Below are 16,535 nucleotides of genomic sequence, written 5' to 3'. Positions count from 1 at the left end.
CCCCAAAACTCGATTATATATTAAATATAAATATATTCAAATGATAACATGCGTGTCCTTTTTAATTTCAAACAAATTTATAAATTGAGATCCCTCCATATGTTCCCTCTTCATAAAAAGTATTCCCCCCCATTCCCTCTTCATAAAAATTAAAAAGATTTCCTTCAGCATATACACCATTTTTATTTTCATTTTCTTTTCCCGCTCCTTCTTTAATCTATTTTCGGTCCTCCTCAAAAGATAAACACATCTCTATGAATCGATAACAACTTTCACACGCTTCTTAAATCATCGCTGCAGTTCGAAATCGAAGAACATGGGAGACGGGAAATTAAAATGGTGAAAAGGGGATGTGGAAACGAGGAGTTAACAGAGTTACAGTTGTAGCCGATTCAGGGGCGGAACCAATTAATAGCCAGGGGTAGCCCGTGCTACCCCTCAAGTTTGTCCGAGAAATGCAATTTTTTTTTGAAGAAGATATGCTACTCCTTAGCCCAGATTGTTGAAGATGGGGGACAATGAAGATGAAAAAGAGGAGCTGTGAAGTGAAACACGAACATATGGTTCTCTACTTTACAACTCAAACTTCCGACTTCTACTTGCTCGTGTTCTCAATTGCATAACCAAAATAGGGTAGTTGCTTTACTTGCTTTCTGATTTTGTGCGTATTTAACGATGATTTCTAATTTTCTACTAGTGGAAACCATTAAATAGTTTTATATATTATAACATGTTTCAGGAGTTTTTAATATGAGTTTGATTGTTTAATATGTGGTCTCTGTTTTTTATGAACACCAAGTGTTTGATAAAACTCTTCAATGAAAAACATACATAATGTTGTAACAGGTGATTTGAAACAAAACACATGAATCAATTAGAATTTGTGTGTTTTCGTTAAAAGGCCTATGAGTTTTTGTACCCATCAAAATCTTTCTTTTGCATTGTTTATCAGATGATATGTGAAGTAGAGTCATTGATAATTGTTTGGCCTTTGTCTTGAAGCATCTTCAGGATTTGTTTTGGGCGGTGTCTATGCCGGCAACCAATGATTTTTTCAACTCATGATGAAATTTTTGGTCAACATATGCTCATGGAAATCGAAAGTGATCATATTGATAACTACGTTAGACAAGAAGGGGATTAAAGATTCCTTTGATTAGTTCCACCTATAGAGGATTGATGCTTCGACCTAAAAAGGATTAGTTCCACCTATAGATTATTGAAGTTTCCTTGGAGTTTTCATAAATATTGGTCTTGAAGCTTATCCAAGGGACCTTTCTGTTGGTCATCTATTACACCTATTATGAAATCTGATAACATTTCTAAATATTTTTTTCTTCATTAATCACTCAATTCAATCAAATTTGTACAATTAATTTTTTCTTAAATGGTGTTAATATTAACAGTTTTTTTGAAATTGTGAATTAGAAGCATTGAAAAGAAGGATCACAGCAATTTAAACAAAGTGGTGCTTATAAAATACGACTCATATTTCAACTAATAGGTTTTTTTTTTTTTTTTTTTCTAATTTAATTATGAACATCAAATTTTGTATTATTGGTTTAATTGATTAAAAATCTAAATGTCTTTATTTTACAATTTCAATTTCATTCATCTGGAGAAAAGTTTTCAAAAAAATTGAAAAATACTAATCGTGGTCAATTGCCTTAAAGTAATGATTATGAAATATAATCATTAACGGACAACGTAATTCGACGTATAATTTACATTTAATTTCTCATTAAATAAAATTCCTAACAACTTAGGCTTTTTTTCCATAGCAATCAAGCAACGAAAATAAAATTCCGTAGCATAATTTCGTAGGTAAATATCTATGAAATTGATCTACTCCTTATCAATGTTGCTATGGAATATAATTTCGTAACAAATGTTGTCACAAATTAGCTTGGCTTATTGTTCCATAGCAAAACAAGCAAACGAAATCAATTTCCATAGCAGAATTCCCTAGCCAATACCTACGAATGGTACTTCCATAGCAAATCAACTATGAAATTGGTTTCCGTCACAAAGTCCATTGCATAGTAACCACGATAATTAATTCCATAGCAGCAGTACAACCAAGGTTGTTAATAGCGATCACTACACTCGCTATAGCGAATAGCGTAGCGTAGCTGTGATGGGTTGCTACGATGCCTGTAGCGAGGCAATAGCGTGTGTAGCGATGTCCGACAATTTTTTTTTATAAATCGGTAAGAAACGTAGCAATTAAGCTCGGAATAGGTTTAGGCGGGCAATCGTGCAGTCAATTTCGTGTCTTCCCCTCTAATCGACTAAGATTGTACGATCGGTGCCAAAATCACCAAAATCCTTTTTGGCGGGTTATTTCTCACTTCTGCGACAGTAGCGACAATAACACACCTCACCAAAATCGATTTGTGGTATTGAAACATAGTTTTAGACTTTAGAGTCTAAAAATAACCATTCTTTTGTGGTATTAGAACTTAATTTTAGACTTTAGAGTCTAAAACTAACCAATCTTTTGTGGTAAACATCTTTTGGAACTTAATGTTAGCTTAATAGAACTGGTACTTGTTAGTTCTATGTTATTTTTGATTGCTGCATAGGTGCAAGTAAATATAGTGTTTAATTTTATAAGAAATCACAAAACATGAAATAGTTGTCGCTATTTCATCGCTATCGCTACGTAGCGTATAGGTGGGTTGTCGCTATTTCCTCGTCATCGCTATTTGAAATAAATGGTTTCAAAAATACCTGTTTCAGTAACAATATCCAACGTATACTTGCGTTGACATAGGAAAATACCCGTAGGACTCCGAGCAACCTCTATACCCAGAAAGTATTTCAAGGTGCCAAGGTCTTTCATTTTGAAACACGTGTTGAGATACCTCTTGACGGCGCAAATAACATTGGAATTATTTCCCGATATGATTAGATCATCAACATATACCATAACATTCACTTGTACCTGTCCCCGAGTGTAAGTGAACAAAGAATAATCAGAATAAGATTGTTTAAAACCGTATCTCTTGAGGGCTGTGACGAGCTTCGCAAACCAACACCTTGGAGCTTGTTTTAAGCCATAAAGAGAATTACGGAGCCGACACACCAAGTTTGGATTGGAGCTTTTGAAGCCGGGAGGAAGACGCATGTATACTTCTTCTGTTAAATCGCCATGCAGAAAAGCATTGTGGACATCCATCTGATGAAGTTCCCAATTTTTAGAAGCTGCAACAGCCAAGAAAACAAGAACAGTTGTCATCTTGGCTACTGGGGAAAAAGTTTCATTGTAATCGACCTCGACTTTTTGATGATTTCCAAAGACAACTAATCGTGATTTGAAAAGCTCAACATCTCCATTCGATTTATATTTAATCTTGTACACCCATTGACTTCCAAGAGCGCGTTTACCAGACAGAAGAGAAGTCAAGGTCCAGGTGCCATTGTCTTCAAGAGCACGTATTTCTTCTTGCATAGAAGCCTTCCAACGTTCATCTGTCATTGCTTCTTTAAAGGATTTGGGTTCTTGACCCGAGACTACAGCTGCTATATAGTGTTGATGACTAGAAGAAAAACGATCACAGTTAATATAATGTGCTAGGGGGTAAGGAGTACCTGAGGAAGCCGATGGAGATGGGTTGACGGGAGACGGATTGTGAGTAGTAGACGGGTTGAGAATAAAGTCTATAAGCAGAACTGAAGGAAACTTGAGACGTTGACCTCGACCCATCTCAGGTGTGATGTTGTCCGAATCGAAATCAGGGGTTGAACCCGTAGGTGAGCCGTGAGATGACCCGAGGGAGATTGGATCAGGTTGTAGAGCTGCTATCGGTGTGGAAGGCGGGTTTTCAACCTCTTCATCAAAATAAGAGGGAATTTCTTGGATAGTAGGAGTGTCACTCTTATGGTTGGGATCCATATCTGTGTAAGGGAAAATGTCTTCGAAAAACTTAACATCACGAGAAACAAAGAAATCCCCGGTGTCTAAATCATAAAGTTTCCACCCTTTCTTGCCAAATGGGTAACCTAAAAAAATACATTTTCGATTGCGAGAAGCAAATTTGTCACCCTTGGCCTTTTGATTGTGAGCAAAACATAAGCACCCAAAGGTTTTTGTCATGACATATGAAGGCAAAGTGCCAAATAAAAGTGTAAAAGGAGATTGATTTTGTAATAAAGGAGAAGGAGTACGGTTTATAAGATGAGCAACTGTAAGAATACTTTCTTCCCAAAAACGTATGGGTAAGTTGGCTTGAAACATAAGAGCACGAGCAACGTTCAAAATATGTTTATGTTTCCGTTCGACTCTACCATTTTGTTGTGGGGTTCCCACGCAAGATGTTTGAAATAAAATACCATGGGTAGCAAAATAATCAAAGAGACAATTAAACTCAGTACCATTGTCACTTTGAACCATTTGAATCTTTTGAGAAAATTGTCTATCGATCATAGCTATAAATGACGTAACATTTGAAAAACTTCGGTTTTGTCAATCAACAAATAAACCCAAACAGATCTAGAATAATAATCTACTATGGTTAAAAAATAACGCGCACCACAACTTGAAGCATGTTTATAAGGCCCTCACAAATCACAATGAACTTTTTCAAAGATTCTACTTGCTTTATTAAAACTTAAAGGAAACTTGTCTCTAGACTGTTTAGCCCGAAAACACACATCACAGACTTTATTCAAACTACCCCTAAGATTACTAACTGTAGGAAGAGATTTCACCACTTTCTCAGAAGGATGCCCCATTCGTTTATGCCAGAGTTCCAAGGTTGAAGTAGCCCCGTTTGTTGAAATATGTAAAATAGAGTCTCCCTTGCCAAAGTAGTACAATTCGTCCCGTCTAACTCCTGTTCCAATCAGCCTCCTCGACCGGTCCTGTATAGCACACATATAAGAGTCAAACTGAGCAATACATTTCATATCATCATTTAACTGTGAAACTGAGATCAAGTTGCAATTTAGTTTGGGAACCAAAAGAACACATTTAAGTTTAATTTTGTCTGATAAGTGAACACTTCCCTCATGGGTTGCTATAACCTTTTTGTCATTAGGTAAACCCACAAGACATCCTGGTATTTTGCGAATATTTGTTAATCAAGTCGCATCACCTGTTACATGATGTGTAGCCCCTGAATCAATTATCCAAAGTCGTTTTTGGAACTTACCATTTAAGCGCTCATCAGGTATTTTTGAAGTACTTATAAGACCTGTAAGTGCTTTCCACTGTTCAGCTGTGAAGAGAAGAGGACTTGTATTATTGTTGCCTCCACCGGCTTGACCAGTCACTGTGGAATGAGAGTTGTGACCTACAGACAACAAGTTTGCACGAATATTACTTCTTCCTCGTCCCCCTGATCTACCTCCACGTCCTCCTCCATCATTTTTACTTCTGTCTTCCCATCATTCAGGATATCCCACCAATTCAAAACAACTTGAAGACTCATGACTCGTCTTCTTACAGTGGCTACAAAGAAGATGAGATTTATCAGGTTTGTCTCCCCCTACCTCTACCTTTATTCATGTTAGCCTGAATTGAAAAACCAAGAACTTCTGGTGGTTTCTCTTCAACAGTTCCCTGAGCAGTCCGTACCATTTCGTCTTGTACAACTAATTGAAACGCTTTATCTAACGAGGGAAGAGGGTCTTGTGACAATATGCTTGATCGGAGAGTAGAGAAATAATCTGAGTGTAGGCCCATGATAAATTTATGCAGCATGTCGGTGTCTCTTCTGTTTTCGTGTCTACTACCTGCTGTACACTCCTCACAACATGTACAAGTAATAAGCGGCTCATGTCTGTGAAGTTCTTCCACAAGGCAGTAAGTTTGCCAAAGTATTCCGACACAGGCATGGTTTTAGACTGGTCACATTTGGCGATAGATGATTTTAACTGTTGTATTCTAGGGCCATTAACTACAGCAAATCGGGATTTTAGAGTATCCCAAAGTTTCTTTGCATCTCTGTATTTTGACAAATAACACTTTACCTCAGGATCAATAGTGTTCATTATCCAGGAAATCAACATTGCGTTGATAGTCTGCCAGTCGGATTGAGTACAGGTGGGTACCGGTGCTGTGATCGATCCGTCTAGGAAGCCGAACTTGCGCCTTGCCTCTAGCGCCGTCTGAATATCACCAGCCCAATCTTCATAATTGTCTCCACGTAATTTCGTTGGAGTGATAAAATCTCCTGGTCTATCTTGAGGACCAAGATAGAAGGGGGAATTAGATTCGATTTTTGCAACATGGGTGGAGGATTTGCTCCGCCGCCAGACATGGTTTTAGGTTTTTAAGCCCGCTCTGATACCATGAAATAAATGGTTTCAACTTGCCTTCATTCATTCATTAATCGAGAATATATATCACATATTGTTCTTATCACAATGAATTCAAATTAATCTAGATATAAAGATAAACTAAGATACGATAAGGTCTAACACTATTGATAACCTTGAGTACAACGAAAAGTGATTTCGTAACAAATGTCGTTGGAAAATTGCTACGAACTTTTGTTCCATAGAAATATTGGTAGCATAATATCAACGGATATGGAGTCAGTAGCATTTTCCCTAGCAAGTCTCATTCTCGCTACCAGAAATAAAATCCGTAGACAATGTGGTAGCAACATTTCTATGGAACGACATTCCATAGCACGATCCATTGCAGATTAACAACGAAAATACATTCCATAGTGACCTTCCCTAGCAAAATCGCATTTTTCTTGTAGTGACTACACAAAGAGACACGCGGAAAAAGGAAAGGCCACCACGTCACCAGGCGCAGTACGGCTGGGTGCAACACCCCCCTCTTGAAAGTTTGTACATAGTCTGAATTTTTGATCATTTTTCCTTACTTTTCTCGTTCGTTTTCTATCAAACTTTTCCCTCAAACCAAGGCCCAACTTTAGGAGTTTTTAAGTAGGAAATATGTCATATTAGCCCATCGAACTTCACATGTTTGTGTTAAAAGGTCACCCAACTTTTTTTATACATTAAGGGAATGAACTCACATTTGACCGTTTTAAAATACCCTTATGTGACCATTTTAAATACCCTTATGTGACCTGATACCGGTTTGAAGGGTAATATACGTGCCGCGAGAGAAATGTCAGTGTCATGTCATTTAATGAAATGGGCACATGTATTAGCTTTTATTTGAATTGTTTTGAATAATCCTATTTCGTTCTCATTCTTCACTCCCCTCATTCTCATTCACGAAAAGCCCTTAGCACCCACCAAAGTTCCTGTCGAGTGTCGATGTCAATTTTCATCTCAATCAAAGTTCTTTTCAAAGGCGTGTTCATCAACAAACCTTTTTGCTACTCTGATGGTATTCATCATGTGTTTGAGAATATCGATTTTGCTGATATGTCTTATACTGAATTTGTTGGTTTTCTTGAACGATTCATATAATAGAAGTGTGAGAAGCTTTATTATTGTCAACCAGATTTAGAAATCCCATAAGTTTTAACCTTGATTTCTAATGAACTTCAATATCAAGAGTTTATAGACATTGTTTATCGATGAGGAGTACAACTGCTTGTTTACACGGACCATTTTGGTACTACTCTGCACGTAACTAAAGAAAATGAAATCAAGGACAATTGTTCTGTTATGTCAAACATGTCAATGGAAGTGAAATATGATATTGACCTAACTGAGTTCATGAGTCCACAACAGAGCAACATGGAAGGAGTAACCTATGAAGGAGTAAGTTAGCCAAATGGAAATGAGGATGCCACATAAGTTGAAAAACCCAAAATATGATGAAGATGACAATGTCCCATTTGTAAAAGGAAAACCAATGTTCAATAAAGACATACCTTGGAAGAAGCAGTTTCCAATTCTAGGTATGAGGTTTACAAACCCTAAACAACTGAAAGTTATACTTTGTAATTATGTTGTAGCTAATAAGTATTGTATTATGAAAAAAAATAATAGTAAAAGGTTATTGGTTAAGTGTTGTGATGGTGTACATTTTGGCTCTGGGCTTCATGGATGAATGAGGAGCACTCATTCCAAATCAAGTCCCTTATAAATGAACATAGTTGGGCCAAGTGTAACACCGTAAATTTTCAAACAAAATTTTCATTTAAATCACATAATTCTCATAACACATTTCGCAAAAAATCTCATTTATTTAATTCACAAATCACAACTCCTTAAATGTTTATTTAAGACTCCAGGATCCTCAAAACATAACTCTTCCTCTGGTGTGTACAATCAAGCCGACGCCTTTCCGCGATCCTGAGAAAAACCTGAAACACATATCACATAACACGGTAAGCACGAAGCTTAGTGAGTTCCCCAAAATACCACATACACATATTAGCCACTCGAGGCTATAACCCGGTAGGACCCTCCGGTCCGATGTGTCTCAGTGGAACCCTCCAGTCCCATGGCTTGTTGGACCCTCTGGTCCGGTCTGGGTGAGGACCCTCTGGTCTCACTACTCGTTGGACCCTCCGGTCCGGTCTAAGTGAGGACCTTCCGGTCTCATAGTTCGTTGGACCCTCCGGCCCGGTCATAATGTATCACAGTTCGTTGGACCCTCCGGTCCGGTCTAAATATCACATAATATATTACACATCACATATCACACATAAAATGCATAACTCAGGCAAACACATAAAACCCTCTGTTCACACATAATTACCACTCTAGGTAAAGTATAGTGAGAAGACTCACCTCGGATGACGAACAACTCCTATAGACGCTGCTCCTACGCACCGACCACTAACTCTGTGCCAAACCCACAATTATCCCAATTAGGAACTAAGTCCAAAACTCTCACTTATTAGGTATAAAGGTAGTCCACTAACCAGCCCATCAATGACCTAAAACCCATTGGGCCCACCAAAGCCCAATAATAGATGGGCTCTCCCAAGGCCCAATTCTCAATATAAATGGCAAACCCAACTCAAGGGCCCAAAGCACAATATAATAATTCTCTGCTCAAAGTCTCTAATACACAAGCCCAATCCTCCAGACCCAACCCTTAAGGCCCATTAACAAATTCAGCCCAAAAGCTCACAGTAGGGTTACGCGGGGCGTACCTCCCTTGGTACGCTCAGCGTACACTAGCATGCACGAATCTGATCGGAGACACCAACCCAGTACGCGGGGCGTACTGGAATTACGCTGGGCGTACGCCCAACTTTGCTTAGTCCATTCTCTTGGTCTTAATCCGTTAAGACCTTAGCTCATTTCTCAGATCTGGACTCCCTAATAGCTCTTACTCCATAAAGTCAGTGACTTTAAGCCTTTACATGGCTGATAAGGTCACAAACACACAAAACTCTTACTCTCTTAACTCAAGATGCTCATATCACATGCATGGGCTGATTCTCACGTTCAAGACCTCATTTTTATGGATCCTCTCCACTAGAAACACTTAAAAGGACAGATATTAAGCTCTGGAGTGCAACAACTCATACAGCCTCAAGCTTTGGGACCAAAAACCCTAAAATGGACCATATCATGCACAAAACAAAAGAATGGGAAAGCTTTGAGCTTTATACCTTCAAATGATGCTCCAACCACAGAAAAGCTCAGATCCAAAGCCTGGACTCCAACTCCATTCTCTTCCATGATCCTTCTTCACTCTAATAATCCCACAAGAACACTTAAAAGCTCACAATGGCCACTCACAAGCTCAAGAACGAGGATTAGGGTTTGAGAGGGTTTATTGACTGAGGATGGTGGCCAGGAATGAGGCCATCTCATTCTTTATATAGAGACACTCCCCCCAATTAGGGTTTTCCTTCTGTGCCTAGTACGCCCAGCGTACCCTCTGGTACGCCCAACGTACTAGGTGCCTCCGCTTCATTTTCACGCTGATGAGTACGCTAAGCGTACACACATGTACGCCCAGCGTACTCAGCTGCCATTTTTCTCAATTAAGGGACTTATCTCGCCAAGACTTCAAACTATCTTAACTTCCTCGTTATCATTCCGTTCCCATGAACCTCATATCCATGGAAAGGCGACAAGAAGCCCTACGCTTCTAGTAACTCGTCGTTGCCCCGAGGCTTCCACATGCTCAGGTTGCGGACCACGAACCTTAAATCACGGACGACCCGAAACAGAATGTTACACCAAGAATTTTAAGTTAGGTTCAATTGTTACTAATAGATGGATTGGTAGTCGTTTCACCAGGTAAGTTCTTGAGAATGAGAAACTCAATGTTAGGATGCAAAAAGAGGAAGAAAAAACTAAATTTGGCATAGAGGTTAGTATGAGATAGTGTAGGAAATACAAGTAACATGCAGTGTCTCTTGTTGAAGGTGCCATAGTGGAAAATTATGCAAAGTTGTGGTCTTATGGTGAAGAGATAAGAAGGTCTAATCCAGGGTCAGCAGTCAAGTTGTCTGTTAACTTTATGACAAATGGGAAAATCATTTATATATATATATATATATATATATATATATATATATATATATCTACTTCTCCAACCTTGCTTTTAGTGCATCAAAACACACACACACACACACATATATATATATATATATATATATATATATATATATATATATATATATATATATATATGTGTGTGTGTGTGTGTGTGTTTTGATGCACTAAAAGCAAGGTTGGAGAAGTAGATGTAAAGAGATTATAAATTTGGATGAGTGTTTTTTAAAAAGAATGTGTACTAGCGAGCTATTATGTGTTTTTGTGTTTTTTTTGCAACTGCACAAAAGATAGATTCATGTAATTTATTCTTTTTTTATTTTAATTATTTAACATAATCTTATTATTTGTGTTTGTTTTTTAATACATTATTTAATGATTATATTTTATTCATTTTGAGTTATACGGATGCACAAAAATATATAGTTCTAAAAAAATAAACATATATATCCAATTAAAAACTAGTTTTTTTCAAAACGAAACGTTAAAAAAACATTAAAAATATATTCAAACAAAGTGTTAAAATATAAAAAAATTATTCTAACAAAACGTCAAGAATAATGTAAACAAATAAAACGTAAAGAAAAACATTAAAAAATTTATTCGAACAAAATATCAAGAAAAATCAAAACGCAAAAAACTTCATGTCACAAAAATAAATTAAATTTCAATTACGATTATAGTGGTCATGAATACAAAGACGAACAAAGCGTTAAAAAACATTAAAAATATATTTGACCAAAACGTTAAAAAATAAAAAATTATTCGAACAAAACGTCAAAAGTAATGTAAAGAATAAAATGGCAAAAAAAAAAAACATTAAAAATTTCATTCAAACAAAATTTCAAAAAGAATGTAAATGATAAAATGTCAAAAAATCATTACAAAGTTTATTTGAACAAAACGTCAAGAAAAAAAATAATGTATTCAAACAAAACTTCAAAATAATTAAAAGATTTTATAAATTATAAAAATAAAGATAAATAAGTAAATTGTATAAAACCGGTTTACGATTTATATATAAAAAAAAAAAGAATCTTTGTTTTTATTTAATAACCGGTTAATAATTGTAGGTAAGTAAATAATATTATTGTGCAATACGGAGTAATACTAATAACTATCGGGAAAAAAAGTTATTTTATAACGATAATAGTTATTTAAAAAAAAATTATTAAAAGGTCTATTAAAAGTTTCAAGGCCTACCCATTATGTTTTGGTCAAGTCTAATATGAAGTAGGTGACATATACTAATAATAGTTACAAGCCTACCCATTATGTTTTGGTCGAGTCTAACATGAAGTAGGTGACATACACTAATAATGGTTAGGATTTATGGTTAGTAGATGTAAAATACTTTGAATTGTCTTGAATTTGGATGAAATACAAATTCAATTTTTCTTGGGATTCAAAAGATATTATGGTATATGTCTTTGGTAGAATTTCATTTATATCATTGTGAATTTTTATAATTACGTCTATATACTCGTAAAATTTCAAATTACATGTATATCCTTATGAAATCTTAAACTCACATATATACTCAAACATTTAATTTAGTCATAATTAATCTATTTAAACATTAAAAACATTATCTTTAAATTAGATTATAACTAAAGTATTAAAATACTTATTTGGTTATTCACTATATGGCTATCCATGACATTATTCATGACATTTGCTACAACCGATTCAGGAGACTTGCGATTGTTCTTCTCTAAACATTTTTGTTATGAAATAAGTATGGTGGTTATGCAATTGGGATTTACAGCTCAAAACATGTTAGTTCAATCGACCATAACACTAATATCGATCAGTAGCTATCAATGTTGATAGTGATGTCGAATTTTGAATTTAGTAACGAAACTTTGTTCAATCGGTCGATATTATTGGGCGCACTCATGAAGAGATATCGACCCTAACTCTATTATCAATCGACTATATCCAAATTTCTATCCATATTTTTGGGAATTTTGAGAGACGAGTAATATTGCAATGTTACAAGCTAATTAGTTTTAAATAATAAAAAATAAATTTAAAGATATTAAAAAAATAAATTATGATTAAGACCTTAACTCTATTATCGATCAACTACATCTAAATTTTTATCGATATGTTTAGGACTTTTGGTAGAAAGGTAATATTGCAATATTACAAGTTAATTAGTTTCTAATAATAAAAAATCAATTTAAAGATAGTTTTAAAAAAATACATTAATCCTCCCTAATAAATGAAAATAACTTTGTCATTTGTCATCCTCTTATGCATTATGTCACATGTCATTTTGTGGTAAATTTAGATTAAATTATATTCATGTGTCATTTTGTGGGGGGTTTTTTTTTCCACTTTATTAAATTTATATAATACTTAAATGTAATAATAAATGTATATCAAATTCATTAATGCAACTTTCTTTATAATTTCTAAATTTCTAAATTGAATACAATTATTTTAGTTGTATTTATTTAAATTATTAGTTTAAATTTAAAAGATAAATAAGCATTTCAATTTTAATAATTAATATTTTACTTTTTTTTTTCTTATAAATTTAAATTTTTTAAATTGTTAGATCTTCATTTTTATTTATTTTTTTTAAAATAAATTCATGTAATACATAGGTGTCACAACTAGATATAATTAAATTAAATATTTAGGTATATACGTGAGTTTTTAAGTTTTATAAGGATATTTGAAGATATTATTTTTCTTTGCTTTTAAAGGTTTGTAGGTTTTCTATCATTTCTGTATGACTTTTGATTGTGTATTTGTGTGATGGGGTTGGTGCAGAAACCAGGAATGGAAATCACGATACATTAGCCATACCAAAGATAACCCTAAACAATTCCATTGGCTCGTCGTAAGGAACTAAAATGATATCATAAAAAACAGTAAGTACCTAGTATCGTCTTGTGTACCAATATTATTAGCACCAACATAATTATAATTTTGTGGAGAAACATATTCAATATGTTCCACTGGTGGCTGTACTAGCGTTTATATATAAAATATTTGGGAACGAGAGAGATAAAAATACCTAATTGATTTGTTGTTTTCTTTTCCACAAAATCAGTTTTTGTTAGATCATCTTCCACTAAATCATTTCTCAGTCAAGCCCTGCGAAAATAGCCTTTGGTCGTATATGCCAAAACACTTCTACACATAGAAAAGGTAAGACTATCTATGCCATACCTTTTTCTTTTTTTCTTACCAAATGGGATTACAATATTTTGTGACCTTTTCCCCATTGGCCAGATTCCAAATCAAACAAACTCCAATCACGCCCTTTATAATCACCCCAACAAACAAGAAAAACAAAGACATCAAACATTAAAAATAAATTAAAATGATGCACACAATTGAGTTGGAAAATGGGTAGTCATTGAAAAGATAAAACCACCTAATCCTCTCTACAAACTCTAATAATAATAATAATAATATCATCACACAACCATACCAACACACAATCCATCACCAACAACTTCCAACTCCATAATCAACACCAATTTTTTCTCTATTCGCCACTCCCTTCACTGAAATTAAAATTTAAAAATTAAATTAAAACTTAGTCAAAAAACTAAAATTAAAATGAATCACCAACCTCCGCATTCTCAATCTCACCACCAGTTTTACCACCACCATCGTGTTTGTGTAAATCTTCTGCAACATCAAAAACTTAAAAGAGTCAAAAAAAACTAAAATGATAATTATAAGTCATTTAAAAAAAAAAACAAAAAAACACATAAAATAAACTTACCTCCTTCCTCTGAAATATCAGATGTCCACAAGGTGAGATTGTCCCTTAGAAGCTGCATAATCAAAGTACTATCTTTGTATGATTCCTCATTCAAAGTATCAAGCTCTGAAATTGCTTCATCAAAAGCCTGTTTGGCTAAGTGACATGCCCTGTTAAACAATCACAAATGAAAAATCAGCTTGATTTGATGATTAAAAGTTAAAAGTTAAAAGTTAAAACCAAACCTTTCAGCTGAATTCATGATTTCATAATAGAAGACTGAGAAGTTTAAAGCCAGTCCCAATCGAATAGGATGTGTAGGTGGCAATTCAGCTTCTGCAGTAGTGGTAGCTGCCTCATATGCTTTCATTGAAAGATCAGCAACATCTTTCTTGTCATTTCCAGACTTAAATTCTGCCATATATCGATAGTAATCCCCTTTCCTGCAACAACAATGGAATGGAATTCCCAAATTCCCAAATGCAATGAATGCAAAATCTTGAAATGGGTTGAAGAAAGTAGAAAATTATGTGAGTTTTGAACTTACATCTTGTAATAGAATACATGTGATTCACCAGACTCGCCACATGAAGGAATGAGATGATCATCAATCACATTCATGATGTCATTGCAAATGGTGTTGAGTTCTGATTCCACTTTATGTCGATACTCCTTGATACGTTTTGCATTCTGATCATTACCTCTTGATTCCTCTTTCTGTTCTATTGATGAGAGAATCCTCCATGAAGCTCTCCTAGCCCCGATTACATTTTTGTACCCAACTGAGAGCAGATTCCTTTCTTCCACAGTCAGTTCCACTCCTAGCTTTGCAACTTTCGTCATTGCTTCTACCATCTCTGTCAACATTAAATCGTAAGGAGAAAAATTAGAATCAACAAAAGCACTAAAGTAGAAACTAGAAACCTAAGTGAATCGAAGGAAAATCAACAGTTAATCTGATTAGCGGCTTGCAATGGAACAAATCTGAAAAAACAAATGGTGATCTAGAAAAAAAGAAGCACAACTAGTTAGATTAGGATCTCATTAGAAAGCTAATCTATCAAGTTCAAAATCAAATTAACGCCGCAAAAATGTTCTAAAATTTCTAGGTCCTTAGAAATTTGAAAAAAAGTCGATATGTGCAATGGATAATCAAGTTAGGAATCGGAAGTTTATAAAATCCGAATTGTTCAATTCCGATCCGGAAGTAAGCATCCAGTTTAAAACTATTACTTGTTGCAAGTCGTATGTACTAATCAACTAAATTATACAAAGGAGTAGCAAGAAGAAAGAATGAGATCAGTTTTGAGTCGTCTCTTTCTTAATAAATTCCATTTCAGCAACTGGATGCTGATATGACAAAATTATAAAACTGAAAAAAGCAAAATCACATGAAACGCGAACACAAATCGGATAACCCTTACTCCAAGTACGATGCGTAGTGAAATCGAAATAAAAATGGAAAGATCGACGAAGAAGAATTTTGACTGACCATCATAGCGTTCAGCTTGCTCGGCGAGCTTAGCAGTGTAGACAAAGATCTCGCGTTCTGAAGTAGCCATGGAGATCGATCTATGAGATTTGATGAATATGGTATAAGGATTCAAGGTTTACTTTGCTGTTTGAGAGAGAGAGAGAGAGAGAGAGAGAGGGGGGGGGGGGGGGGGGGGGAAAGATCCTCTCGCTTTTTGGTCGAGACGAGACAACAATTCGTCAGGGCAGAGGAAAGAGACGTCGTGATGGCCGCGTCTATGGAAATTTATTATTCACAAGTTGTACCATTTCTAAAATTTGGGGGAACAAGTCTACCATGGTCCTAGTTGTTTCAAGGATCAATGATTTGTTTACGGGACAATGACTTAAAAGGGTAACATATTATTCGATTTGTAAATATTTGGTCACTGAGTTTTTTTTTTCGTCCATATTTACCCCTTAAACTTGTTAACCTGTACACATTAAGTCCTTATGACCTGTTACTCCAGGTTAGCCGAGAAATATGACTTGATAGGGTAATATATTTTTCATTTTGTACATATTTAGTCCTTAATATTTTTGTACATATTTAGTCCTTAACGTTTTTTTTGTTTCAAAATAAGTCCTTTTTTTGTACCCATTCAGTACTTATGAATGATTTCTTTAGGTTTTTTTCACGACATCTTACGTGAGACAATCATTGATGAGGTGCTTGTGATTGTTGATGCTTATGTCCAATGCGATCTCGACTGCTTGGTTGTATAAGTCTTGTATTTTGAACATCGTAACTTCTTCATACGATATCAGATTTTAAGGATCTTTATCAACGTGTTCATTTTTTGAGTCTACTACAACTTTCATTAAGATTACTCCCGTTAAAATGTAATATATTTTTACTAACGATTTTATAAAAAAAAATATACATACA

General features: G+C 35.0%; 1 protein-coding gene across 1 annotated transcript; it reads right to left on the bottom strand.

Moving 5' to 3' along the window:
- Positions 1 to 13,717: 13,717 nt before the first annotated feature.
- On the bottom strand, positions 13,718 to 15,800 carry LOC145166069 (14-3-3 protein 9-like). The gene is made up of 6 exons (XM_079084996.1): positions 15,627 to 15,800; positions 14,682 to 14,991; positions 14,380 to 14,577; positions 14,156 to 14,304; positions 14,000 to 14,058; positions 13,718 to 13,931 (listed from the first exon to the last, which is right to left on the bottom strand). Exons 1-6 carry the CDS (start codon positions 15,694 to 15,696, stop codon positions 13,929 to 13,931), a joined length of 789 nt encoding a protein of 262 aa, XP_078941122.1. The 5' UTR covers positions 15,697 to 15,800; the 3' UTR covers positions 13,718 to 13,928.
- Positions 15,801 to 16,535: the final 735 nt, after the last annotated feature.

The sequence above is a fragment of the Lactuca virosa genome, chromosome 3 (genome assembly GCF_052849685.1).
Source record: "Lactuca virosa cultivar CGN04683 chromosome 3, Lactuca_virosa_CGN04683_v6, whole genome shotgun sequence".
Lineage (NCBI taxonomy): Eukaryota > Viridiplantae > Streptophyta > Magnoliopsida > Asterales > Asteraceae > Lactuca > Lactuca virosa.
Note: the sequence above shows the minus strand (reverse complement) of the source record. Positions and strands in the feature narration are given on the sequence as shown.

Bases quoted from the DNA above. Each gene is read 5' to 3' on its own strand.
- LOC145166069 (XM_079084996.1), bottom strand. From the start codon at position 15,696: ATGGCTACTTCAGAACGCGAGATCTTTGTCTACACTGCTAAGCTCGCC. The intron at 14,992-15,626 runs GTCAGTCAAAAT...TAATGTTGACAG, and splicing joins GCAAGCTGAACGCTATGATG to AGATGGTAGAAGCAATGACG. The intron at 14,578-14,681 runs GTAAGTTCAAAA...TTGTTGTTGCAG, and splicing joins CATGTATTCTATTACAAGAT to GAAAGGGGATTACTATCGAT.